Source organism: Ornithorhynchus anatinus, chromosome 5, assembly GCF_004115215.2.
Source record: "Ornithorhynchus anatinus isolate Pmale09 chromosome 5, mOrnAna1.pri.v4, whole genome shotgun sequence".
Taxonomy (NCBI): domain Eukaryota; kingdom Metazoa; phylum Chordata; class Mammalia; order Monotremata; family Ornithorhynchidae; genus Ornithorhynchus; species Ornithorhynchus anatinus.
In genome coordinates, this window is record NC_041732.1 from 49,197,253 (window position 1) to 49,217,218 (window position 19,966).

Sequence of the window (19,966 nt, forward strand, 5' to 3'; positions counted from 1 at the left end):
TGATCCTGTAGATATTCTCTGGGAAGTGTTAAAGTACCCTGTTGTCCTAGAGACTGGAAAAAACTTCTCTTCTCATTTTCAGTGTCTGGTGCTTTTGCTAGAAATAGGTAAGAGACACTGAGGGAGACTGTTTTAGTATTTTTATCAGGGGGAGTGCCAGCTCTCTACCATGGGGTGGGGGATTTGTGTCTTTGCGCATGCATGCATCTGCGAGCCTATATACCTTTCATAGTGGCAATCTGTAAGTTGAAATGTATTTGGTAAAACTTCTATCTAAATTCCTTCCTGTGATAATGTAATTAAGGTAAATTATTAAGATTAAATGTGCTAAAATGAATACTTGCAGGAATAGAAAAGTAAGTGTCTATATCTATTATGAGCTAATTCCATATGGCTCTTGGAAGAAATGGTCTAAAGTGTGGTTTGATGTTTGAGAAACCTTTTAGGTTTAAGGTGTAGACCTGGACCACTTCGACGTGGTATTTGGTAAAGTGCCTTTTCAGTGACTCGTATTAGAGTATTTGATTAACTACAACTTTAAACAGACCTTGCCACCGGATGTAAGAAGCTGATTACAGTCTGAATTATGACACCAAGTTTATGTATTTGTTAGATTCATATGGATCGAGGGAAAATTCCAGGATAGGGGTCCTGGCTACCCAGGGTTTCAGTGGATCAAGATTGAGGTGCATAGGGGTGAGGTGGAAGCTCTGGGTAGAAAACATTAGAAGAGCATTCATAAATTGATACAACCATGAACCTCCGGAAGCCAGAAAGCCTTCCTGCTGTAATTTATTTTTATATTTAATGTATCTTCTTAGAAGCTTCAAGTTTTATTCCGAGGACTTTAAACTCATCAGTGTTAACTTTTAAAACATCGAAAATAGGAACCAGTAAAAGGAACAAGAGACAGAATGGAAGAGGAGATATTGGAGGGCAAGAAAATAAACTTTGTAAGAAGGGACTTCTTAAAGATACCGAAAGAGACAAGCTATACGGTTAGAGAAAGTCTGTTGAGATATTATAGATGCCAGTTCCTCATTCCAAGAAATGGTGTGAAAAACAGATGGAACTTTAGGGGACAGGGCTTTCAGAAATAATATGAAAATGCAGCTGTACTTAGAGGAAATTACTGAAAATTTAGAAGAACAAATGCTACAATAATACAAAGGGAAGTGAGATACGTGTTCTTAAAGATTCTTCATTCCCCTCAAATCCCAGCCAAATCAGACCTAAGAACAGTGCCAAACTCAACCACAGCACACAGGCAGAATCAAACAGTTTCTCTCCATCTCCTGGACTTAGCATGCTCTGTCTTTACTTCCCGGGCTCCTCCTATTCTGTTTTCCTTCCTTTGGCAGTCTGACTTGCTCAAGGGCTAGCAATCAATTAATCATATTTATTGAGCACGTAACATGGGCAGAGCACTGTGCTAAGCTCTTGGCCGAGGATAATATAACAGAGTTGGTAGACACGTTTCCTGCCCGTGACAAGTTTACAGTCTAGGGGGGATACGGCCATTAATTTCAATAAATAAAATACAGCAGGGAGGTGAGTTAGGTTGACATTAGAGGAGCAGAGTGTGTGGGCTGGGTTGTAGAAGGAAATCAGAGAGGTAAGGAAGGAGTGGGAAGGTGATTGAGTCCTTTCAAGCTGTTGATAAGGACTTTCCTATCTGATGTGGAAGTGGATGGGTAACGGCTGGGAGGTCTTGAGGAGTGGGGAAACGTGGACTGAATGTTTCTATAGAAAAATGATCCGGGCAGCAGAGCGAAGGATGGACTGGAGTGGGAAGAGACAAGAGGCGGATGGGTCCGCAAGGAACCTGATGTCGTAATTACGACGGAATAGGATTAAGTGCATGGATTAACGTGGTAGCAATTTGGATGGAGGGGAATAGGTGGATTTTAGCAGTGTTTTGAAGGTCGAAGAGGATTTGGTAACACTGAATATGTGAGTTGAGTGAAAGAGATGCTGAGGATAATACCAAGGTTACAGGCTTGTGAGACAGGAGAGATGGTGGCTACCCCGCATTGCCCTCTATCCTGAGGCTGTGTTGCTTTGGAAATCTCCACTTCTGCTTGTTGTTACTTCTTGGGTGCTACTGATGCCAATTCGAGGTTCCCATCACCATTTTGACATTGATCTTGTCTCTGCCACCTTTTCTCTGGGATTCGCTGCCTCAACACGACTCTTTTTTTTATTTTAACTCAGAAGAAAGCTGAAAGGACGGCTAAAGGATTATAAAAAGGCCTCAGACAAAGTGAAAAACTGCGGAGGAAGAGATGGTATAAGTAGCACAGAATGACAGGGCTTGTGTCCAAAGAGATAATGAGAGTAGCAATCGCTGACGAACCCCTGTCTCTCAGCCCAGCAGAAGATGGGGGTAATGGGAGGTAGTTTAGGGGAGGCAGATTTACTCCAAGGAGTCCTAAATCACTGTTCTGGATTTGGAAAAACAGAAAATTAGATCTTCTTAATGATTCTCATAGATATTTAGGATTTTTTTTTTTAACCATTCTCAGAGGGGTCTAGGTATCTGTGATCCCCAATGAAGGAGCAGAGACCTCCAAAACTGGAAGAGAAAATGATTTTACCCCATGTAGTTGGCCCCTAAGATTGTGATTTCCGTATATATATGAATATAGTTGAATTCTTACCATCCGACAAGACCATTACTAATTACTGTCTTGATTTCATACCTAAAGTAAAATTAAAATTACCATGTTGAGTCACACAGTCACCCCACTCTTGTTGCTGAGGAAGAAATAAAAATTATTTTTTATATCACATAAGTGCAAGCGGTGATAGCCATGGTAGGGAGAGGAGGAGGAGCAGAAGGGAGAGAGTGTGACCTTGGGCAAGTCTTTTCACTTTGGGGCCTGTTACCTCACCTGTAAAATGGAGATTAAGACTATGAGCCCCACGAGGGACCCCGACTGTCCTAATTGCCTTGTTTCTTCTCCAGTGCTTAGTACAGTGCCTGGCATATAGTAGGTGCTTAACAAGTAAAAAAAAAAAATGAATTAAGCGACACACTGCCATGTGCCCTCTAAGCTTCTTCCTACCCTCAGTCAATCATTAATCAATCAATGGTATTTAATGAGCACTTGCTCTGTGCAGAGCACTGTACTGAGCGCTTGGGCGAGTACAGTGTAGTGGAGTTTGTAGACACCTTCCCTGCCCACAAAGAGCTTGCAGTCTAGAGGGGGAAAGAGACATTTAAATAAATTACAAATATGTACCTAAGTGTTGTGAGGGTGAATAAATGCATTCCCTCCTTTCCTCCTCATCTCCTCTTCCCTTCATTGCTAGTGTTCATTTTTATAGGACCCGGATGGCAAAATAGTCCCATCTTCCTCTGTTAAAACAGTTATGTTAATGTCAGGCAATTAAGCAAATAAATACTGTGTAAGAAAGTTTGGTTTCAAGCATTAATGTGTTTGGAAATCTAGAAATTAATTCAGGGAACAAAGCAAGTTAAGGTGACATTGCTTTTCCATGTTGAGAATTATGGAACCTCAAAATTAGTATCTTAGAATGTCCCTTCTGTAATGGTTTCTTATTTTAAAACTGTCTTATTTAGAAGTTCAGTGGTAGAAAGTTCTGTGACTAAAATTTCCCCATGAATGGGTAGTTCATAAGGAAACCAGTACATTCAGTTCTCCTATAACATAGGGGTTAAGTTGTTGTGAACTCCATGTTTTGTGGTGTGTTATGGAAAGGTAACGTTTCAGAGAGCATGTTGTGGAAGAAATGTTCTCACATTTCCCTGAAAACTTTGATTCCAAAACATGAAGTGAAAATATGCATGGTGGAAGAACCTAGTGTATGTGAGTTGAGTTTGTGCTATGGAATCGTATCATTAGTATTACTGGAGTTGAATAAAAATCGTCACGACCTGTTGGATTACCTTTAATTTATTCTGTAGAGGCAGCACTAGAAAATTCAGTCAAATCATAGACTAGGATCGACCAAAGACTGGATTATTCTCTACTATTTCCCCTATCCTTGTTCTGCTTTATAGCATCTCCCCCGCAGACTCTAAGCTCCTTGTGGGCAGGGATCTTGTCTATCAGCTCTATTGTATTCCCCCAAAAGCTTACTACTGTGCTCTGCACACAGTAAGCACTCAATAAATACCATTGATTGATTGAACCCTGCTTTCTAAGACTAATTATTCTGATGAGACACTAAATAGGCAGATTCTTACATGATGAGAGTGATGAACTTTAAATGAGCAATTCAGTTGAATTCTTTAGGCTTTCCTTTGAATTTTATTACTGCACCAAGTAAAGAATTACTTGTAAATATTGTCACAAGGATTATATCTACCAACTTTATTATATTGTACTTTCCCTGGTGCTTAGTACAGGGCTCTGTTTTGGTAAACAGTCAATAAGTACTATTGATTTTCTGTCATCATGTTTGATCAGTATGAACATATGACTTCTCAAAAAGTTCACAGAGAGTCTTGAGCCATCCTCTCATCAGCTCCTTTTTTTTCTTGGGCAGTGAAGGGATTTGGATTTTTGTCTGAGATCGTTTAACAAGACTGCCTGAATTTAACAATCTCAGATTCCTTTTTTAATTTGCAGGGGTTCTTTGAAGTATATTTTCTCTGTGAAAAGGTCCATCAGAATGCTGGTCAGTTTCTGCCACTGGTTCTTTCCCGGCTTTCTTTAAAACTAGCTAGTTGTTTCTCCTGACTTTTTTTGATTGGGGGGTGGTGGGAAGGAGGGTTGCAAATTTAGAGTTTCTGTCATTTTTTTCCCCCCATTATGAAAAAAGGACAACTTCTCCTGCTGAATTATCTTTTATGTTCTGAGCCATGAAGTATACCCTAAACAATAAGGAATGCAATAATGCAGGTGAAAAGGACCGTATATGTATTCCTCTTAATAATTGTATGAATTTGGAAATGCACACAAGTTTAAAGCCCAGGAGTACAGCTAGCATATATGCCCTGAAACCTTCTAACAGTGAACCTGCAGGATAGGTTCGGAGGCGTATTTTCAGGCCACAGTTAAGTGGAAGAATGAGGTACCAAAATTTCATTGCTCTGAAGAAAAAGAAATAACTGGTTTATGAGAAAATGAAGAAATTATGGGGCACGGATAAAATTTTTATTCATAACTGCACAAGAATATAACACATGCGCAGAGGTGGGGCAACAAGACTCCTCAGGAACTTAGCGTGTGATTTTTCAGGTCATGATTATTTAATGTTTTGTTTTCGTGGTTTTCTCTATGTCAGTGATTCTTTTTTAAATATGGGGCCTCTAGATTAAAATCATGTCCTTAAATGTAAAAAAGTCAGGGATAGAGAGCAGAAACCGCTTCCAGAAAGCTTATAATTTGTTCTGCCTTTAGTACAAAAATATTTAAAATTGTCTATTAGTGTTTATTTTTGTAATTTTTGCTAAAGTAGATGAAGGGAAGATTTTAACAAGGTGGCCCTATTAAAAAGCAATTATACAGTTTATATGTAAGGATGACTTTCTCATTGATAGGCCTTTTGGAATTAATAGCTCCTACACCTCAATTGATTTTGTTAACAAAATTGAGGTGCAAATTTAATTTTGCTTTGAGTTTTCTGAGGACGATTTTCTGAGTAGGCTATTCCTGTCTTTCTCAGCAGTGCTATCTGGCTCTGTAGGAGAGTGATTTTTTTTTTTCCTGTCCAACTTGTTTTCTTAGGTAATGTAAAAAATTGTAACTCAGAATTTTTCAGAGTCGTTTGCTCGAAAATGATGATGTCTGACTGTGAAGTGTTCTCTTTAGGGAAATTAATTTCTAAAAGATGACTATTCATCTTTTAGAGAACTTGACTTTTTTATTTTTCGTTTTCTGAAAATATCCTTATACATAGCCATATGCAGATGTTCATTTGTTGATTAGGTCAGTTTGCTTTCTATAACCCCCTCAGGAGAAGATGCGATAATCAGGCACTCTGCTTTAAAATTAATTAGTACTGAGAACTGAAAGTACATAAAACAAAGGATGGAGGAAAAGTACAACTAAAATGAAGAAGAAACACCAACAGTCATATCTGTCTGTTGATGTATTTTGTTTTTATTTGGGTGTTTGAATCTTGTGCCTAGTATTTTGTTTGGGAGATAAACTCTATAAACATTTAGCGTCTGCCTGAATGAAATGCATTTCAAATCTGGGGAACTGTTAAGGAAGAAAAGCAATTTGAATGTTGTCTCCTGTATCAAAATGTTTCCTTTTGTCTTCTGATCCTCATGTGGTAGTGTATTTACTCCTTTTTGGCCAGTTGAGCCCCAGAAAAAAGAAGAGCTTCAAGCAAGTACATGATGGCATGTTTATTTTTTTTTCCCTCCCCTTCAAGCTTGCCTACATATTTTATGGTTATAAAGTATGTATTGCAACTGTGCCCTATTCATTTTGAAAACTCCATGTAGGAATCAAGCTATAAAGGCAAATAAACGTTAAATCATTTTCTACAAAATTACAACTTTATAGTTGTCTGTGACTCCAAATTCACATGAATTACAGGTTGGTAAGAATTGGGCTTGAACTTGTAGTGCACTATAAAAATGGCTTTCCTATGTGTCTTCAGACCATCTTCAGCTAGATCGACCAATCTATATTATTGAAGCAAACAAAATGAAATTTAAACTGCTTTAACATGCTCCAACAAGAAGATTGGGTCCTTCCCCCACTTCCCAATTTCATATTTATAATGTTAGCTTTCTAAAAGTGCTTCTGATACTCCATTAAATTTGGGCATTTATTTTATTTCAATTTTTTCACCGATTACCTCCTGCTAGAGGACCTTCTGCTTTCATCATGAGTTTTAATCAATCAGTGGTATTTATTGAGTGCTTACTATGTGCAGAGCACTGTACTAAGTGCCTGGGATAGTACAAAATGACTAGAATTAGCGGACATGTTCCCTGCTACGTCATGCCTCAAAATCTCCCTTTAAAGTACTGAAAAGATTTCATTTTTTTTTGGTCCACCATTAAAGTCTTAGACGATACTACGCTGCTTCTACAGCCTTCGGTTTTTACCTTTTGTTAATGGAAAATAAAATTTCCCTGTGTCATTGAGATGTGAATTTTTAATAGTAATAATCCTTCAACCTGGTCAGGACCTCGTCCATTTTTGTGGAGTTAATGCCTTCTTCGTTAAAAACTAGCCCAGTTACATACCATAATTTCATTTTCAAATAGATACTAAGTACATTTTAAAGACCCAAATAGCATGCTTTTTCATAACTTTTGAATAATTGTTGAGAAACCAGATTGAAGCATGAATAATCACACAAGGAATAAAAATTAATATTTATAAGTTAAGAATAACGCATCATCTTAGCTTTTAATTTTAGTTTTTGTTTTTCCATTGTTCAGTGCACTCACAGCTTTGCAATTTGAAATTGTATTTTGTTTTAAATACATTGTGCATCCATGAGACTCTTTTGTCTCCTCTTATTCAGGTTTTATATTGTCTGTTTTACCTAGAGATCTATTTAGCTGTTTTATAAGAATCAGGAAACATGATTAGAAAATGATTAAAATACTGATCATGTTGTTACCTCAAATAAAAGTGTGGTCTCTGTGATTTTAAGCTCACTTTTCTAAATACCTGAGGTTATCAACATTTCAGCATTCATTCAGCAATATTTTCACTTGAGCGCAAATAAATTAATTTGAAATCAGTTTTTTTTTCCCATTCCTCCATCCATTATCAGTTTTTATGGCTGGTCTTTCATCCTGCAGAAATGAAAGGTTTCTACTGGAAGTGGTAACGCAAATGTAACAATCAAGAAAAAAGAGTATATTTTAATGGCCCAGTGTCTTTCCTTATACTGAGGGCATTTTATTAAGCAGTAGTGTCAAATAGCTTATTCCTCAAATCTTTCTCATGTAGTTATTGGGAACAAATACAACTAATGTATTTGCATACCGTATTTGTTGCCTTTACGTGCATTCCAATCGGAAAACTCTGGTAATATTCCGGATTTACACTGTCAGCTACAATACCGTGTGTCTAGATAACGTGAGAAGTCGAAATTACGTACACGTAGAATTTTGAAATGTAAAAGCACATGGAGATGAATCGGTGCGTAGTTTAGTTGGAAACACGATGGAGCCTCGTAATTTTTTTAAAAATGATGTAGCCTTTAATAAAATGCCAGTTAGTAACAGCTAATGACATCGGATTTGGTGCTTATCGAGGCAACACTCAGTAATTACACAGCTATAGGAATTGCCTTAAAGCGTTTCCCATAAAACATCAGTCGGTCTTGGCCGTGCAACTGCCGTTTGCTGTCATTGTGTAGTAACTCTATCATCTTCAAAATTCCGGCCCCCAGCGATATCACTGGAAAGGAATTCATTCGGCCGTATTTATTGAGCGCTTACTGTGTGCGGAGCACTGTACTAAGCACTTAGAGCTAAGTATTGTACTAAGCGTTAAAGGAATGTCAAGCATATGAATGCAACCAGCAGGGGTGTGTATGTATAATGTGTGTAGTCCTTTTTCTTTTGTTAGTTTACCTGCCCTTCTCTACTCACACATTCTGGTAACTATTTCCTTGCAAATTGTTTAAAGACATACAAATGCTATTCCTACTACGTAAATAGCAACCAGTCAAATGAGTCCTTCCATTTAAACTGGATCTAATCGGCGATATTCCAAATGCGTAGTTCCTCTAGGAACAAAACTTTCTTCATCACGCTTCTTTGTACAGCTGCGTAGCATTTTATTAATGTTATAGCTTTAAGCAAAGCGTTTTGAAAGTGGCTTAGGCCTTCTGTATTTGCTTTTCCCGCTGCAGCGTGTCGCTATCGCTTCCGAGGAACTAGAACCAATAAAAACTGGACTTCCCCCTTAGTTTTTATTACATTGCTATAGTTTGTGTTTTAACTGAGGTGTTCTGCTCGGATTCACCTAATGCATGCGTCTATTTCAACACGTTTCCATTTTTCACCAGTTGGTATTGTAGCAACCGCCAGTGCTCTCATCAGGCTTCCCAGTATCGTTTTTTCTAAGTTGGGACTGAGGCCACTCTGTTATGTGTGCATTTAGGCCCCGTGCACAGTCAAGTGGAACCCTTGAGTGACTCCTGGGCTCGTCTAAAACATAGCCGAGACTGGTTGGCCAGCTCCTCGTATTCATTCGAATCTGATTTTGACCTCACGAAATCCCTGGGAGTTCATACTTTGATAGAAAATGTCGTCAGCTTTGTGAGCGGAGATGTGGGGAATGCCCCGGGCTTTAAGGAGCCGGACGAAAACATGTCTACAAGTCCCCAAGCATCTATCATTGCGCTGGAGCAACAACAGCTAAGGGCAGAGGTAGGTTATCTTTACTCAACCCTCATTAATCCCGCTTTCTGGGTGTTTACAATTTAATAAGAATTGTTTAGCACGGCTCGTTAGAGATTGCTTTTTCATCACTCCCTTTGCCTCCTAGTTTGGACTTCTTCCTCCTAAATGAGTAGATTTCCAATGACATTGGTTAAAACCATTTGATCACGCGTTAATGAAAAGGGTATAATTTTCTCCCAAATCTGTAGAACAGTGGACTTTTTCCCTGGAGCTGAACGGGAAGGGGTAGACAAGCCGCAGTGATGGGAAGGGTAGTTTGCTCAGCACGTTCTGTAATAGAAATATCGATTACCCTGGATTGATTATTTTACGAGAGAATGTGATGATTGCATTTATTTTAGAGTGAACTTTTAAGAAGTGTTTGAAACTTTTTAGGGTCCTGAATATGAACTTTCGTAACCACGGGCCCCTCGATCCGTTTGCTTTGTTTCGTTTAAAGCTTCGCTTGGAGGCCCTTCATCAGATCTTAGTTCTGCTGTCTGGGATGGAGGAAAAAGGCAGTGCACCAGCTGTAGGAAACAGACAGGGGACAGGATTTCAGTCATCTTCACTCCTTACATCTGTTAGAATGCAGTTTCTAGCTGGATGTTTTGGTCTGGGTACAGTAGGCCATATGGGAACCAAAGGAGAGAGTGTCCGATTACATCATTATCAGGTAGGAAACACTTTTTTTGGATGTTTTTAGAGGCTTCTTGAAAAAGGAATTCATTTTGATCCGGCTCTTCCACCTTAAATCGGAGTTTCTTTCCGGTTCATCCAGTTACTTGATTGCCACAAATTGTTTTTTACAGATTTAATGGATTTAATTGTAGTTACCAGAGGAAAGAATTTGCCATTATGGATGTAGTATTCTGTCTAGATGTTCGGGCTGCGAATATTCTCCGTTTTGGCGGGTATTTCATGGATGGCCATACCTCAAAGTCATATGTGTATTTCTTGGATTGAAAAACGTTTGTTAAATTCACTTTTTTTTGTTATTGTTATGGACAGTGTTATAATTCTCATTATTGGAATATTTTATTTCGTTTTCCTTAGCCGTATGAAAGTAGCATGGCCTGATGGAAAGAGCCCAGACCTGGGAGTCAGAGGACCTGGTTCTAATCCAGGCTCTGCCACCTGTCTCCTGTGTGACCTTGGGCAAGTCACGTGACATCTCTGGGCCTCAGTTACCTCATCTGTAAAATGGGGATGAGCACTCTGAACCCCGGGTGGGACAGGGACAGTGTTCAACCTGATTATCGAGGGTCTACCCCAGTGTTTAGTGCAGTGCCTGGCACACAGTGAGCACTTAACAAATACCATTTGAAAAAAAATACTTCGTGTTTTTAGTCCACCATGTTTGGAAGAGGAAGAAAAGAAAGGAAAGACAAAATATTGAAGGTATGAAAATAAACCTTAAGGAATAGCAAAGTTGCAAACTTTAATCCAATTATGATATTTATCCCATGTTCATTTTGTACAGAGCACTGTAACTAAGTACGTGGGGAGAGTTCAGTACAACAGAGTGGCTAGATGAGATCCTTGTCTACAAGGAGTGTACAGTCTACAGGGGGAGGCAGTCGTTAAAATAGATAAGGGATTCATTCAGTAGTATTTATTGAGCACTTACTATGTGCAGAGCACTGTACTAAGCGCTTGGAATGTACAATTCAGCAACAGATAGAGACAGTCCCTGCCCATCGATGGGCTAGAGGAAGTAGTAGAGCATATGAATATTTAACATAAGTACTGTAGGGCTGGGGGGAATATCAAAATGCTTAAGGGGTACACAGCCAGGTTCATAGTCGAAGTCAGGGGTGTAGAGAGAGGGAATAAAGGATTATGTAGGAAGGCCTCTTGGAGATGTGATTCTGGGAGGGATTTGAATTTTTATATACATTTTAAATAATTTGATATAAATTAATGCTCTTCCATGCGATTTGATGATGGTATTTGTTAAGCGCTTACTCTGTGCCAGGCACTGTTCTAAGCACTGGGGTAGATAGAAGGTTGTCCCACGTGGGGCTCCCAGTTTTCATCCCCATTTTACAGATGAGGTAACTGAGGCACGGAGAAGTCACACAGCAGATAAGTGACGGAGCCAGGATTAGGACCCACGACCTCTGACTCCCAAACCCGTGCTCTTTCCACTAAGCCACGCTGCTTAGCTAAACTAAAATTCCTGGGACAGATGTACATGTCTCTTCTTGAAGGGTGATATTATTATGTTGTTAATTGAATAACACAGGTGTTTTCCTTTTTATTATTATTTGGATAACCTAGGATGGCATCAGAGCTGCTAAGAGAAGTATTCAGATTGAAATCCAAGTGGCTGTTCATAAAATTTATCAGCAATTATCTGCTACTTTGGAGCGAGCCCTTCAAGCAAATAAGCATCATATTGGTCAGTACAGAATATAAACGGCTGTTTTGCCTAACACTGACTTGCTGCCATTCATTAATTGAGCCATTAATGCTATATTATGTTAGTAATAAGATCAAATACAATTCCGACACAGGTGTCTAATGTTACTGAAACAGGAGTTTCTTGGTCTACAGGTGAAATACCTCTGGTCAGGGTCACCGATACTCCCTTGGAGGCCAATCAATCAGTTATTCCCTCTCTAGACTGTAAGCCTCCCTCCTTTAGGCATTACGCTTGTTGTGGGCAGGGAATGTGCCTACCGATTCTCGGCCCCTCCCACGCGCTTGGTAAGGCGCTGTGCACACAGTAAGCACAAAATAAAGACCACCGATTGATAAATACCACTGATTGATTGCTGAATCAGTCATATTAATTGAGCATTTGCTTTGTGCAGAGCACTGTACTAAGTGCTTGGGAGAGGTCCACATAACAGTCTTCTAGACTCTGAGCCCGTTGTTGGGTAGGGATTGTCTCTCTTTGTTGCCGAGTTGTACTTTCCAAGCGCTTAGTACAGTGCTCTGCACACAAAGCGCTCAATAAATGCCACTGAAGTGAAAATAACAGAGCTGGTAGACACGTTTTCTGCCCACAACAGACTTAGTCTGGAGACTTTATCTAGACCACCCAGTCTCGAGAGGAGTTTACAGTATAGAGACTGAGTCTAGGCCATCCCTGTACCTAAGCCTCAGTAAATTCGATTGATTAATTGACTGATTCCCCTCTCCCTGCACACACCCTTCAAAGGGAATAGATGCACTGGGCTCCTTTGGGCAGAAAGGAATAACCCACCACATCCTATCACTCCCCACCATGTCCCGATGCTGCTTCCTGGTTGGGAGAAAGGAGTTAATTGTGTTTTTTGAAGTGTGTTGTTACTCGTTTTGTTAAACGGACTCATCCTGATGCCCTAATGTTTCTTCTTCCTGTATTTTAGAAGCTCAGCAGCGTCTCCTTTTGGTAACCGTCTTTGCTCTAAGTGTCCATTATCAACCAGTTGATGTTTCTTTGGCGATTTCCACCGGTTTGCTAAATGTACTATCCCAGTTGTGTGGTACCGACACCATGCTGGGTCAGCCCATGCAATTATTACCTAAAACTGGAATTTCCCAGCTCAGCACTGCTTTGAAAGTAGCCAGCACAAGACTACTCCAGATTCTGGCCATCACTACTGGGTAGGCATTCTTGAGGTTGCATGATTTATTGAGATCTTTGGTACCCCGCTTCCTTAACCGTGTTAGAAACCGTAGTTTTTTCCAAGCCCCTAACTGGTACCGCCTTCAGTTATGGAAGTCGACATATCCGTGACGGTCTTCTTGTTTATCGTATTCTGAGATGCAGTTTTTCCCTCTCCGCCACTCACAGGACGTATGCCGATCAGTTGAGCCCCAAAGTAGTGCAGTCTTTGCTGGATCTGCTGTGCAGTCAATTGAAGAACTTACTGTCACAAGCTGGGGTCTTGCTTATGGTTTCCTTTGGAGAAGAAGGAGAAGAGGAGGAAGAGGGAGGGGAAGAGAAAAAGGCGGATTCAAGCGGAGAAAATGAGAAGAGAGACTTCAGAGGTATCGATTTAAGATGGAGAACTTTTTGTCTTGATGTGATGAAAGGAACTATTTTTTACAAAATTTGTACAGGAAGGGTGACGGTGCCTGGGAGCACTACATATGCGTACGGTTAATCGTTCCACGGGGATATATTTTCAGAGCATAATAGTTAAAGTGTTTTGTTCCCCATTTCAGTTCTCCTGTGGAATAGCAGGATGATCCACTCTCATTCTAAGGTCAAAGCAAAGAGAACACAGGCCCTGCCTTGAAAAGTCTATTTTCTGTTTCTTGGGCATTTTTCTGTTTTAAAAGTCTAGGGTGCATCCCTCCAAAACCAGGCTGACCCTGATTTTGAAGCCGCCTCTCAGAAATAAAATACATTTTTCACTCCCTCCCAAAATGCCTACCTATCCTTCTCAAAGAAGAAGTCTCCTCTAAGGGACCCCTTGATGCTAGGTGAGAACATAGAGCCTTAAGAGGACTTTTAAATCTGGATGGAAGGTTGGAATCTTGAATAATCCATGCTAGGTAGAGGGAGATTGAAGGTAAACTCTTTGAACTTTTGGGGGGCGTTATTTAACTAATGATTTTGATGGTCCATCATTATTTTCTGTCCTAAAAATAGACCCCCAAAAAATTTGTTCTAAGCTAGGGCCACGACAGTAAAGCTTTTTTTAGCTGGATTACTCAAAAGACTAAAAGAAACTCAGCCAAGTAAACTCATAAAATAGCATTTATAAGGTTCGTATTTTTAGTACAGAAGTGAAAGCAAGTTTCATCATTTGGTGATTTGCTCTTTCACTGACCCTTTTTTCATTTCAGTTTTAAAAAATTTTCAAAATCCATCGATCCGTAGTAGCCCCGTGACCAACTTATTTTGCACGGCTAAAGTTTTTGCTACTTAAATGACTGTCCCAATGGAAGAATGTGTTTCCCATATAGAATCTCTCTTGTAACGTAGCCATATTTCTTAAACCTTCAGCCGCTCTCCGAAAACAACATGCTGCCGAATTGCACCTAGGGGATTTTTTAGTCTTTCTACGGAGAGTTGTTTCCTCGAAAGCTATTCAATCCAAAATGGCATCCCCAAAATGGACCGAAGTGCTTCTTAACATTGCATCTCAGAAGTGTTCTTCAGGTATTGTCGATCCCACACCCTGTCAAAGACCCAAACTAGTATGTATTTAAATGAACTCATTTCTGCTACCTGTTCGGATATATTTTAAACATAATGATAACAGTAATTGTGATATTTGTTAAACATTTACTGTATGCCAGGCACTGTACTAAATATACTAAATTAGGGTGGGGACAGTCCCTGTCCCACGTGGGGCTCGCAGTCTTCATCCCCATTTTACAGATGGGGTAACTGAGGCACAGAGAAGTGGAGTGATTTGCCCAAGGTCACACAGCAGACAGTTGGCAGAGCCAGGATTATAACTCAGGTTCTTCTGACTTGCAGGCCTCTGATCTGTCCTCTAGCCACACTGCCCATGGTCACCCGGCAGATAAGTGGCAGAGCTGGGATTAGAACCCAGGCCGACAAACAATTGTCAGAAATTCCTTAAGGGATTGTTTATTGGAGCTCATAGAGTCTGTCGATAATGGCGTAATGCTTTTCTTTTTCAGGTATCCCCCTGGTTGGCAACTTAAGGACGAGGCTCCTTGCACTTCATGTTCTCGAAGCCGTGTTGCCCGCTTGCGAATCTGGTGTGGAAGATGATCAGATGGCTCAGGTTGAAGTTATTTTAGCCTATCGTTTCCCGTCCCCTAATGGGAAATCTAAATTTTTAGTGGTTAAATCAGGGGAGGGCCAAATACAGCCATCAGACCAAATCAAGTCTGTGAAATGCTTTGGATCAATTGGTGGGAAAAAGAGTTGAGGGGGCTCCTAACGAGCTGTCAGGCTCAGTCACCTCTCCCCCTTCTACCTTGCCTCACCGCTCTCCTATTACAACTCGGCCTACGCGCTTCGCTCCTCTAATGCCAACCTACTCACTGTACCTCCATCTCATCTGTCTTGCCACCGACCCCTCACCCGCGTCCCGCCTCTGGCCCGGGGCGCCCTCCCTCTTCGTATCTGACATTTACTCCTGCCGTCTTCAAAGCCTTATCGAAGGCACACCTTCTCCAAGAGGCCTTCCCTGACTAAGCCCTCACCTCCTCTTTTCCCACTGCTTTCTGCATCACTGTTTTGCTCCCTTTATTCACCCGTCCCTCAGTCCCACACAGCTCTTATATCTGTAATTTATTTATATGCCTTAACGTCCGGCTCCCCCTCTAGACTGTGAGTTCGTCGGGGTCGGGGAACGTGCCCGCCAACTCAGTTGTAGTGTACCCTCCCAAGCGCTTAGTACAGTAAGCGCTGAATAAATCCGATTGATTCTACACCCTCCTGCTGTGGTGTCCAGGAGCTGCTGGATAGAATGGGGGTTGCGTGGAGTGGGGGGTGAGCTGACTCCTCGACCAGTTCCGGAGTCATCGGAGCTGCCGCTGGCAGAAATAGTAACTAAGGCCTCTTAAATCCCCTCTTCTCCCCGTCCGCTTTACCCTCTGGCAGCTGGTTACATTTTTGTTTGGCCCTCACACGGTTTAAGAAATTCGGCCCTCTATTTTAAACACCGACTGGGGCTATGTTTTTCATTTTCAGCATAAGAAACGTCTCTCGTATATAAAGCCCTACAGCCCTATGGATGCTCCACTGTGATTGTTAAACATTCGTTAAGATTCCCTGATGCCAGTCCTCCTATTGGATTGTAAATTCGATATCAGTGGAAACTACTTTAAACTCTTTTATTGAAATGGAATAGCCTAGCCCCTGACAGGGTCTGCCACACTCTGCCTTTGCAAGTAACATCACTCGTTAGCACTGTTGCGGAATGTTGTTTTTCTGTTTGCATCGCAAATTGACAGGTGGTGGAACGGTTGTTTTCCCTTCTGTCGGATTGTATGTGGGAAACACCAATTGCTCAAGCCAAACACGCTATTCAGATTAAGGAAAAGGAACAGGAAATGAAGTTACAGGTAAGCGACTTAGGTCGGCCCTTCGTTTTCATCCATCACCGGTCGGTTAACTTTCCTCTGGAGAACTCACAAGTTTCATTTCTGGTAGAAGCAAGGAGAATTGGAGGAAGAAGATGAGAACCTTCCAATTCAAGAAGTGTCTTTTGACCCAGAGAAAGCCCAATGCTGCTTAGTAGAAAACGGGCAGATTTTGACGCATGGGAGTGGAGGGAAAGGCTATGGGTTAGGATCAACTGGAGTCACTTCTGGATGCTATCAATGGAAGGTTTGTGGAACTGCAAATAGTTTTTCTTTCATTTTCCCTGGGGACTGAGTTGCAGAAGGATCGGGGAGGGAGAGGGAGGAGTGGAAAGGACCTTGCCCTTCCCTACCGGTTTTGCAGCAGATAAGGTTTGTGAGAAGTTCTGTGGTCCCGGACTGATAACACCCTTTGGTATTTTTTCATTTTTTTAGTTTTACATCGTCAAGGAAAATCGAGGCAACGAGGGCACATGTGTTGGAGTCTCTCGCTGGCCAGTGCATGATTTTAACCATCGCACGACCTCCGATATGTGGCTTTATAGAGCCTACAGCGGTAACCTCTATCATAACGGAGAGCAGACTTTGACATTGTCCAGCTTTACTCAAGGAGATTTCATCACGTGCGTGCTAGACATGGAGGCCAGAACTATTTCCTTTGGGAAAAACGGAGAGGTACTAAAATTTGTTTACAGCATATTAATTGTCCAAGTAGTCAGGCGATCCGTGGTATTTATTGAGCGCTTACCATCTGGTAAGTGGTCGGGAGAGAACAACCCAACAGAATTAGCGGACCTGTCCCCTGCTCATGATGAACTTACAGTCAAGAGGGACGAGCGTACAATCTAGAGAGAGTTTCCGAGTTGAAATCTTTTGTCAACTCTCAACTCTTCAGGAGCTGGTTCTCCAGATTATGGATTGACCACATCTTTCCTTATCCTCCTATTCTTTTTTGGTCCATTTCACTGCTAACTAGTACTCCTACTAGAAAATAGGTGAGAGAGTCAAGATGTTGCGGCACTCTAGTCAGATAAATACGAGCTGTGGTTTCACACGATGAAGAATTTTGCCCGGGAGCGGAAGGAAGATAATCTCCTTTACTGAGCCTCTCGTGTTCTACCCCTCCTTAAATTTTAAGATAAAATAAGAGGGAGGATTGGCCGGTTTCTCCCCGGAGTCCGGCTCTGTCAGCCTCTTGGGTTTTCTCGAAGCAACCTAGGTGCAAGGGAATCTTTGTTCGTATGATGGAGTTGCTTGTGGTACTCAGCACACATGCACTTCAGAAGGGGCGTTGTGTGTGCTTTCGTTTCCCTTTTCTGTGTAAGGGGTATCCTGGCCTTACCAGTTGATACATCTGTGTCAGTTAGGCCTTTTACTGAGAGTGTGTGGGTGGTGTGGATTTAGTCTCATCCTCCCTTTTTCTATAGATTTTTAGAGAAGTGGTTGATCTTAATGAGTGAAATGAGACTTCTTTGTTGAGCCTTTTGTTGCAGATAATTGCCAGTTGACTCTGGGTTTGCTACTTGCCTAGACTGCTTTGATTTTAGAATGATCTGACTTTGACACCGAAAGTTTTAGTTTTCTAATGTTGGTTAATTGTAAAAATGTGTAATTTTTTTTCCCATATCTCTTCAACTGGGCCAAAACCTAGGAACCTAAACTGGCTTTCGAAGATGTGGATGCAGCAGAATTATATCCTTGTGTAATGTTCTATAGTAGCAATCCAGGAGAAAAGGTAACCAAAAATTTCAATAACGTTGGTATTTGTTAAGCGTTTACTATGTGCAGAGTACTGTTCTAGGCGCTGGGGTAATAATAATAATAATGTTGGTATTTGTTAGGCGCTTACTATGTGCAGAGCACTGTTCTAAGCGCTGGGGGAGATACAGGGTAATCAGGGTGTCCCACGTGAGGCTCACAAGTCTTAATCCCCATTTTACAGATGAGGTAACTGAGGCACAGAGAAGTGAAGTGACTTGCTCACAGTCACACAGCTGACAAGTGGCAGAGCCGGGATTCGAACCCATGACCTCTGACTCCCAAGCCCGGGCTCTTTCCACTGAGCCATGCTGCTTCTCTATAATTGTGACCTTAGTCTATACATAAAAATACATTCTAATAGTTAAAAAAAGGAATGGAAAAATGGTTCGACTTTGATTGACTATAGCAATATCTAGTCTTTAGAGGCCATCTGAGACACGATAAAAATAAGAGACATCAATTAGCTATTTTGTCCTGACTCTGCATCCTGAAATGTTAAGTTCCTTTTAGGGTCTTTGAATTTGATGGCTTTGGAGGGCTCAGTTCTCTGGGCCTTCAGGACCGGGAGTGCTCTTGGAGCAGATCGGGGCTGCTGCTGCTCTTTTCGAGTCATCCAGAGGAGCACTGAGCCGCGGGCAGCTTTCATGTATTCCAGATTCATTCGATAGTATTTATTGAGCGTGCAGAGTATTTATTCTATGTGCAGAGCACTCTACTAAGCGCTTGGAATGGACAATTCGGCAACAGATAGAGACCATCCCTGTCTATCGACGAGCTTACAGTCTAATCGGGGGAGACAGATGGACAAAAACAAGACAACTTAATCACGATAAATAGAATCAAGGGGATGTACACCTCATTAACAAAATAAATAGGGTAATAAAAATATATACAAATGAGAATGAAAATATAGACAAATGAGAATATAAATATATACAAATGAGAATGGGGATGAAATTGGGACAGTGATTAGGACTGTCACTGTTTCCAGCTCTGGGGCAAAACCTCAGTCGAAACATGACCAAATGGGCTCCCTGTTGATTTTACTCATTTGAAACCAGTTTGAGTTGGAGAATTTTAAAAAAGAAGATTGCTGTTTGTGGGTCACTAAGACTAATAATAATTATGGTACTCGTTAAGCACTTCCTAAGTGCTAAACACTGTCCTAAGCACTGGGGTAGATACAGGTACATCAAGATGGTCACTCTCCCTGCCCCATGTGGGGCTCACGTGCTTTTTTCACCCATTTTTCAGATGAGGTACCTGAGGCACGGAGAAGTGAAGTGACATGCCCAGGCAGCGGAGCCTGGATTAGAACCCATGTCCTTCTGCCTCTCGGGCCTGGGCTCTGACCGCTAAGCCGTGCTGCTTCTAGGGGTATCTAGGGGTTTCTTGATCCAAAAAGAGTTCTCGAGGAGATCGCATAATTGCCTTGACCTCTTGAGCATCTTCTGAACTGCACTGGCATGGGGTCACGTGAGTGACTCCATTATGGGCTGCGGGTTTCAGCTGTGTCCAATCTATAGGATATAGTGATCCATCAGTCAGTTGTATTTATTGAGCCCTTACCGTGTGCAGAGCACCGTGCTGAGCACTTGGGAGAGTACAGTACGACAGAGTTGGTAGACATGTACCCTCTCCATAACGAACTCTCCATAGTTTAGAGGGGGAGCCATTCATTAATATAGATGATTATAATTTAATTTATGCATGAAATTAACAGTAAGGTTCGCACCGGTCATCATCAGTGGTATTTATTGAGCACTGTACTGAGCGCTTGGATGTTGTCCGGAAGTATCAACATTTTACAGGTCTTTGTAGACGAATCGTACCTCGTTCTAGAAAACACTGTTATTT

General features: G+C 41.2%; 1 protein-coding gene across 4 annotated transcripts in view; it reads left to right on the forward strand.

Annotated features, from left to right (window-relative positions):
* Window positions 1–19,966, forward strand: part of HERC1 (HECT and RLD domain containing E3 ubiquitin protein ligase family member 1) — a 160,039-nt gene that overhangs the window by 75,543 nt on the left and 64,530 nt on the right. For all 4 annotated transcript variants that reach the window (XM_039912031.1, XM_039912030.1, XM_029065780.2 and 1 more), the window contains exons 26-36: window positions 9,060–9,328; window positions 9,801–10,016; window positions 11,624–11,744; window positions 12,700–12,937; window positions 13,128–13,324; window positions 14,289–14,444; window positions 14,936–15,042; window positions 16,220–16,330; window positions 16,419–16,595; window positions 16,784–17,023; window positions 18,000–18,083. In XM_039912031.1, coding sequence (XP_039767965.1) covers window positions 9,060–9,328; window positions 9,801–10,016; window positions 11,624–11,744; window positions 12,700–12,937; window positions 13,128–13,324; window positions 14,289–14,444; window positions 14,936–15,042; window positions 16,220–16,330; window positions 16,419–16,595; window positions 16,784–17,023; window positions 18,000–18,083 — 1,916 coding nt within the window. The remainder of the gene's footprint in view (window positions 1–9,059; window positions 9,329–9,800; window positions 10,017–11,623; window positions 11,745–12,699; window positions 12,938–13,127; window positions 13,325–14,288; window positions 14,445–14,935; window positions 15,043–16,219; window positions 16,331–16,418; window positions 16,596–16,783; window positions 17,024–17,999; window positions 18,084–19,966) is intronic.